Source organism: Candoia aspera, chromosome 2, assembly GCF_035149785.1.
Source record: "Candoia aspera isolate rCanAsp1 chromosome 2, rCanAsp1.hap2, whole genome shotgun sequence".
Taxonomy (NCBI): domain Eukaryota; kingdom Metazoa; phylum Chordata; class Lepidosauria; order Squamata; family Boidae; genus Candoia; species Candoia aspera.
Genome location: NC_086154.1, coordinates 226,437,217 through 226,445,541, shown reverse-complemented (window position 1 = coordinate 226,445,541; position 8,325 = coordinate 226,437,217). Strand labels below are relative to the sequence as shown.

The following is an 8,325-nucleotide window of genomic DNA, read 5'->3' as shown; positions in this document are numbered from 1 at the left end:
TGGGAAGTATTTGGGACTTGCTCCAGTTAATCAAATGATCCAAAAGTTACTGAACTACTGCACAGTTGGTTTTGCTACACAAATGCATAATCAATGAATCATAATATGTCATCAGCAGATAAAAACAGTTTATGCTCAATCCTACTCAGTGTTACACCCACAGTAGCCTGTTTGTCTAATAAGGTAAGGCAATGGTTACAATTCCAAATTAAAAATAAGGGAGAGAGGATAAGGGGCATGCATGATGCATGAGTTCCACAAGACAATTTAATGGATAAAAAAATAATTCCATTTTTGATAATTCCAATAGATGGAATATATACATGTTGGTCCAACTAGTAAATATTAGAGGAAATCCATATTCAGCAAAACTTGTTTCACAAATTTCTGCTAAACATATCAAAAGCCTTTTCCATGTCTGGCAAAACTATATAATAATATTAATTAATTTGGGGTGAGGTAATATTCTAAAGGGATCTAAAATTTAAGTAAAATCCTTAGCATAATAGATGTCCAAAGCATCTACGTAATATATCTGGATTGTCTTTAGAATGACTATGGTAATTAATGAGAGCCAGTTTGTTCTAGTGGTTAAGGCTCCAGGAGAGAAACCAGGAGGCTGTGAGTTCTAGTCCTGTCTTAGGCATGAAAACTGGCTGGGTGACTTTGGGCCAATCACTCTCTCAGCCCACAACATCAGGCTTGGGCAACAAGCCAGTTGGTCAGTTCCCATCGCAACCAATGGATCAACTTTTATCCAAAAAGCGAGCCCTGTACCCTCAGGAAAATGCTAGGAAGAAACAAACAAACAAACAAAAAAGGACTATGGTAATTAATATGTGCAGTAAATTTATTTAAACATTTTCTCTCTCTGTCTCTCTCACTCACGCACACAAACATCTCCTTCTGAATCAATTATTTCAGATAATTGAAAATACTGTTAGAAGTTGTGAGCACTTAAGCAAAATTACTACCCCTTTTGCAGGTTTGATTTTCCACTTTTTCCAGTATGTATTTGATGAGCCCGTCCTCTATAAAAAGATATAACTCTCATGGGAGAATATATGTTTCAAGTTTAAAATTTGCTTTTCATGCCCCCATTTCAATTTTGCTTTCTCTCTTTTCAGGGATGCCCTCTGTCTATTTACTAGTTATACTTCTTTTATCACTAATTATCAGTTTGATTTCTGGAGAAACAGAAGTAAAGTTTACAGGACAAACAGCATTTGTAGTGAATGAAACAACTACAACAGTTATACGTCTCATTATTGAAAGAATAGGAGACCCCGTGAATGTCACAGCAATTGTATCGGTAAGAATCATTTCTAATCTAATTGCTCTTTATAGCAAACATTTAGATAGTTTGCTTTTTGAAGTGGGATTTTTGTATTGGGGACAAGCAGATCCATTTTTTCTTGATAATATGAGAAGACCAGCATACCTTACCAGAATGATTTCGCACAAATATATATAATCCAAAGGAAATGTGTCTTTTCAACCATAAAGATGTTTGTTTTAATACTGTCATAAGGTGCATATGAGCAGAAAAACAATGTATATTCTTTTATTTTCTGGATTGCATATGTATGTATGTATTGCAGATTCATGGTGAAAATACAGGTGACTTTTTTGACACATACGCAGCAGCTTACATATCCCAGGAAGAAACAAATCGAACTGTTTTCATTTCTGTGTGTGATGATGATCTTCCAGAGGCTGATGAAACATTTATATTTTATTTGACATTACAGGTGGGCATTATTTTTTCTGTACCAGCTGTTATACAAATATAGCTTGAATTAAGAGATATTTGTTATTTCTAGTGCTGCTTTTCCTTGCTGCTATAGTATACTAACTGAATATTACTTCTTTATTATTTCAACCATTCTCATTCAATCTGAGGTAACAAAACCCTTGTTCTTGAGAAGTAATTTTAGTGAAATTCACACTGGGATAAGGACCTTGTATCTTCCTTAGTTACAAAGAAAGTCCATCTATCCTTCATTGTTACAGTGGGTTCTCCAGCAATCTGCAGCCATACTGGCTTCTTATCTTCAATTTAATAATTAAGGAGCTTCTGAGAAGCCTTTTTGAAGAAAAGGAAGCATGGGCAGCCAGGGAGTTTGCAAAGTGATGGAGAAAAGTGTAACACAAAACAAGAACATTAAGAACATCACCTGCCACCTCAGAATAGTAAAGCCCCAAAACACTGGGAAAAGATATGACTTCTTTGAAGAGATGCAGTTGAGTGCTAGATTCACACCCCCACACACTATGAATTTTAGAATAGAATCCAAAGCATTGTACAGCCTTACTTAATATTACCATCTTCCAATCAAATTCCTCTATAACTTGTCATTGAAACAACAACTCATTTTAAGTTTTTTTTAAAATAAAAAATTGATTAAAAAAATTGTTATCAATTTCATACTGACCTATAAAATTTTATACCAATGGTCTTATTCAGTATCTAAATTAGGTTGGAAAATAAAATTGAACCCTGATCACTTAGCAAGCATCTCTTACTTTTCTTGCATGACTATGAAAACCTAATAAAGATTTATTTGCCTGAAATGACAAATAACTTATGTCTATAAGAACTTAAATCATAGGCAAGTTTATAGTTTTGATATTATCTAAAGTATTATATAAGGTTAGTTATGCACTGGTGGTTTTAAACATGGAAATAGGAGCATTTGGTTTTCAATTCAACAATTTGTTCCTTATTGATTGTCACATTCTATTCTTTTTGTTATTCTGACCTCCAGTATAAGGGGATTCAGGTCACTGCATGTAGGTAGCTAATTAGTATGAAGTAATTACCGAATGAAGTCATCTTCATTATTACCTAATATTCCTTCACTTTTTTCCCTTAACTAAAGTAAAAGACATCTATGAAATACATAATTGTTTTTAATGTAATCAGTATGGTTGCTCTATTTTTTTTTATCGTAACTGCAAAATGATTTATTTCAGTAGTAATTTCACACAAAAGATCCTCAAATTCTTCAGGGAGGAGAGGGATGGATATTTCTCCTCTAGGGCCTTATTGCTATGGTATCATTAGCATCATTAATCATTAGCTATGATTAATGATCATCACAGTTTGTGTCAAATACTTCGTTGTTTAACCAGACTGAGTCTATAGAATTTGAGTTCCATGCAAAGTGCTTTTTGCAGCATTCAGTTCATTTGAGCACCTTTCCTTGGAATTTGTCACAAACATTTGTTCGCCCTATAAATCAGATATTAGTGATCAGGAGAATGATTGCTCCTATTGTGTAGATGGTTTCACTTACTATGTACCCATCATATTTTCTGTATTGTCTGCCATGTTTGTTTTAGAAGCCGCTTCAAGGAGTAAAGCTTGGATTGCCCAGAGCTGTAACTGTAACAATTTTATCAAATGACAATGCCTTTGGAATTATTTCTTTTGATATGGTATGTTTTCATTTTCTGTATCTATTTATTTAAATTAGAATGATGGGAAAATCTCTCACACAGAAAATATCTTTGCTTATTTCATTGTATACCCTTTTCAAATCAAAGATAACACTTAAGGTAGCTATAAATAGAATGTGAGAAATATTGCAAACTCATCAAGTAAAATCATATCAGTAAGAAATAAATAGCAGTGTCCACAGATTTAAACCTAATTCAGCAACAAAATAGTATAAAAGACAAACATCCATTTGAATTTAAATTAACTGTAAACAGCTCCATCAACACAGCATTCCAGAGCTGGTAGCTGTCACCAAAAAGATCCATTCCTATTTCCCCTATCAAAAATTCCTGCTAGCTTCCTGTCAGAAAGAGGGAACTCTCTTAAAAATTATTATGAAAATGGACATCATAATGGGCATTCAGAGTATTGTGGCTGATAGTTTGTGCTCAGAGCTTAACTCCCAGCTTAGCCATAAATACAAGACTAGTCAGTCAGCAGCAGAATGTTGCTATTTGAAAGGCCTTTGTATAAATGTGTTATTTCACTGTTTAATTTAGCAGTTGTTGCTTTTGGAATTTAGGATTTAATGTTTACGATTTGTTCCAAAGCAACCATAAGTCTTTGTGGGTTCTTTATGTTCACATGTGTATATTGCTACCTATATTGTTACATCAGAAATGAAACAGTGGCAGTCTATGAATGTGATGATTGGCAGGATGCCACAAGGCCTAAGTTAAATAAATAGAAAATAGCTGTTCATTGGATTTAAGCAAAACAGAAAGAAACAGAAGATACTGGAAGAAATAAAACATTTTTCCATAAGTGATTTATATCTTAATGAGTTCATTTGACAAACAAATGACATAGTATATATTCATATAACCATGAATAATTATTTCTTACCTTATTTCTTATTATTTCTTTGTAATCTCAAAAGTTCTTTTTTTGGAAGTTTTCAACAGTTATAAAAATGAGTAAAACAATCTGAAAAATAGCAGCGGGGGGGGATAATTAGAAGGTCTTGCATAAAAAATTAATGATGGTCCATTGTTTGGAGATGGATAATATTGCGGGTGGAAAGATTTAAAACTGACAGTTCATACAAATATGTTTCTGATAAATTTAGACAGCAGATCTTGGAAAACTTGACAACTTGTCTATTCTTACTGCCACTGCATATCTTAATTTTTTTAAATGAGTGTTTTCAATAAATCTTTAATAAAACTCCTGGTAAAGCTTTCTACTCTTAGGAGTTTAAGAGGATGATTTAGCATAAAAATATATTTAATGAAGCAATAACCTGTACAAATAATGCAGTACTAATTGTTTGTAGAGAACATGTTTTAGTGGGCGAAAAAGCCAACTCAATCGTTAACAATATTTAGATCTGATATCTTTGATATATTTGATTATCAGAATTAATTGGTTGCTGAAAAATGGTATCTCATTAGTGGACCAGTTGACAAATTGGATTAATTTATCATTGGGAAGATGTACTTCTGTAAAATAGCCTTTTGCATAATCGGTTCTCTAAATATTTCATCGATGCCTAATGGTTTATTATCCCCCCCCCCCATCTTCAATCCCATCTCTGAATTTTAGCCTGCCTTAATCACACTGACTGAGCCCAGAGGTGAGAATGAATCTGTACCTTTTACTTTAGTTAGAGAGAAGGGAACATACGGGTCTGTGACAGTGATCTATGAGGTAAGCATGCTGAAATAAGTTTACCTTAAAAACGTTATTTTAAATAAAGCCAAAAGTTAGAATCATTGTAGTAAATAAATTTGACATTTCTTAAGTAAAGTAGAATTTGCCATTTCCACCTATTCCTACTTAATAGGATTAATTTCATTTTCAGGATAGTGGCTTAATCAGATTGTGGTAATTAGATCATTCTGCATAATAGCTATCTGTCCTGCTGAAGTTAGGGTGTGAGCTGTTGGAGCGTTCACCATAACCTGGAGAATATTGGTCCTTAACTATGTTATGGGAACAGGATCAAGTCTTCATGGCAAGAATCAGATTTTGCAGAACCAGGGAAGATTGAGAAAGACATATGTTGATGTAATACTGTAGTTTTAACTGTGATCTAACAGTCTGAGATGGACTTGATAAACTTGGTCCTTCATCCAAAGCTACAGAGCTTATACAAGGACAGTCCTCTTTTTTGGAGCTATAAAGTCTGACACCCTAAGTGGCTTTAAATTCTGATCTCTTTTTTGCCCAATAGGGATCCTGGGAGGTGAATAGCTTTGGTAGATCAGTTCAAAGTCAGATTTTGCCATTTCCAGATGTAGAATCTAATAACTTCTTTTCTGCAAGTAGATTTTTGGAGAAGTCCTTCCTAGCTGTAGGCATGTTGCATTTCAGAATCATAAGAACTTTTAGGCAAATGTTGTAAAACCATGTCACAAATTAGCTTTCATTTCTTAATCCTACAAAAGCATAAATAACTACAGTTTTTGATAGATCCTCATCAAATTTATTAGTCTTTTGAAAAAGCCATTTCTGCATCATAAAACCCTAAAAAATGACACACATTAATTAAAACTCTTCTTCCCTTTGTATTTTGAATTTATTTGGGGTTTGGTATAAGTTCCTGCAGTGTATAGTATCTAATTCAAACTGCCTCCATGTACCAAATCCGTTTCCTGATTCTTATATGAATATATCAGTTGCCATTTTTATTTTTGTTCTATACATATGTTCTATGGCAATAGTTGAAAGCATACAAAACTACCTTGTAGATAAATATAGATATTTTAACTACAGTACTTCCACTTTAGTCCAATAATTAGGAAATAATCTCCTTTCAAGTCAATTCCTTTCTTCTGTTTGTGCATAAATTTGGGAACGGAGGAACCCTTGCATAATTTTTTGAATAACTGTTATTGATGCAATCTTCAGGTTTCCTTCAGAGATGATTGTCCAGACATTTTGGAGGAGATCTTGCTTTTTGGACTTGTTAAATCATGAAATTAACAATCTGTATTGTTAATTGATGTAACCACCCACTACTTTTATTAAACAGCTTCAGCTTTCTTCATAGGTAGAAGGTGGCCCAAATTCTCCTGAAGAAGACTTGAGTCCAGTAAAGGGAAATATAACATTTACTCCTGGCACAGCAGTCTTGATTTATAACTTATTTGTTCTTGATGACCAGGTAATCATATTATCAATTATATTTACCCACTTGAGCAATTAGTAAATTAACAAAAAAGACAAAAGAAAAAGGTTAGTAGTGGAGTTAGAGATTTCTTTGGAAGGCAGTTAGTTTGCTTGCAAAGAAGTTATAATCTTTCAATTTTTTTACAATCAAGCAGTCCTTGTAATTAATGTTTCACAAAGTTTTATCATAATAACAACTCCTGTTTTTGATTCTCCAAAGGAAATAGATACCTGAATTTTGTGGAAGGAACAAAATACAAAGAAACCATTTAAGAAAATTTCATCTATAAAGTTCTAATTATATGAATCTGAATGAGGAGTATAAATGGTTCTTTAGTACATTTAATGTACATCTTGCTAGATATTATTTCATAATCTTTTTTTAAGAAAAAAATAAGCATTGGCGGTTTTCACTGAAGTTCTGATGAAAATGGATGAGGCTGATAAATTAACATTACTTGCAAACAATTATTATGTTATAATATATTCTATATATTATAAAAACTATTAGTCGTTTAGGACTAAAGTAAAGGCACCTAAATGTCTAGTTTTGACCTTCCTCAAAGCAAACAATTTGTATTGTTTTCCTTGTTTATAGTTTGGTATTCTCTGTCACAAATAGCTTGGACTCTGGAACAGTACGTGTAAGTCATTGGTCAAGGTGGGCAAAGGTAGATACCTTCAAGGATACAATAAAGATATTTGGACATGATGGCTGTCTGTTCACATGTATTTTGGTCTGTCATATTTCCTTGAAATACCAGAACTCTTGGTTCAGAATTCCATTTTGTTTGCAATTTGTTCTGTATGTGATAGTCCACCAGGAACAAATGTTTGGATTGTTAGTTTTATATATTTCCACAAAGTTTTCCCTGACTTGAGCTTCCTTTACCCCTACTGATTTCATAGATACATCTGTGTAGATCTGTCCAAATATTTGTTTACTGCTTACCATTAAAAATCTTGAAGCAATTTACAATAAATTCAAGCAATTAAACAGATTAAACAATTGGTAAAAATTTACATTAAAATGTTCTATAAATCCAAGATTAAAGTAATGGAAGTTATATTAATACAGCAATGAAATACTAAAACAATAATGAAGAGGGTAAATCAGCAGTAAGAAAGTTAAAAAATTCACAGCAGCATAACACTTTGTTAAAAAGACTGGGAGAATAAAAATCTCTTACCCCATGCCATAAAGACAAAGCTGGCACCAGACATACCTCACTTGGGAGGACAGCTGGACATTGGGATGCTATTGGTTTGCTGCTTACTGTACCTCAGCATGGAAAGACATCCACAGAAGATTCCCTGAAGATGATCTTGGAATACAGACAGGAACATATAGGAAGATACATTTTCCTGGTACTAATAAGGAAGTGGTTTGGCACTGCTTTTTGTCAGTTTCACAGTCTAAGGTCTACAGCCCTAAGATTCCCTAGTGGTCTTCCATTCTAGTACTAAGTCCAATTTTGTTTAGCTTTATTGAGATCAGTTAGGATTGGCCAAGTGCTACTATATGATTCCAGGACTTCCATATATTGTAATATGAACATACAGACACACACACACACACACAAATAATTTGATAAATTATTTATTGATTTGTGCATGTTTACATTTGATTTGAATAATTACTGAATAATATTGCTATTCTAGATATCAGAAAATGATATCTAGAATAGATATGTGTGTGTGTGTGTAAA

At 33.1% G+C, this 8,325-nt stretch overlaps 1 protein-coding gene across 1 annotated transcript in view; it reads left to right on the top strand.

Annotated features, from left to right (window-relative positions):
• Window positions 1-1,129: 1,129 nt before the first annotated feature.
• The window catches only part of ADGRV1 (adhesion G protein-coupled receptor V1), a 252,597-nt gene continuing 245,401 nt past the window's right edge, over window positions 1,130-8,325 (top strand). The window contains exons 1-5 of the mRNA XM_063295429.1: window positions 1,130-1,312; window positions 1,602-1,751; window positions 3,346-3,441; window positions 5,048-5,152; window positions 6,498-6,611. Coding sequence (XP_063151499.1) covers window positions 1,130-1,312; window positions 1,602-1,751; window positions 3,346-3,441; window positions 5,048-5,152; window positions 6,498-6,611 — 648 coding nt within the window. The remainder of the gene's footprint in view (window positions 1,313-1,601; window positions 1,752-3,345; window positions 3,442-5,047; window positions 5,153-6,497; window positions 6,612-8,325) is intronic.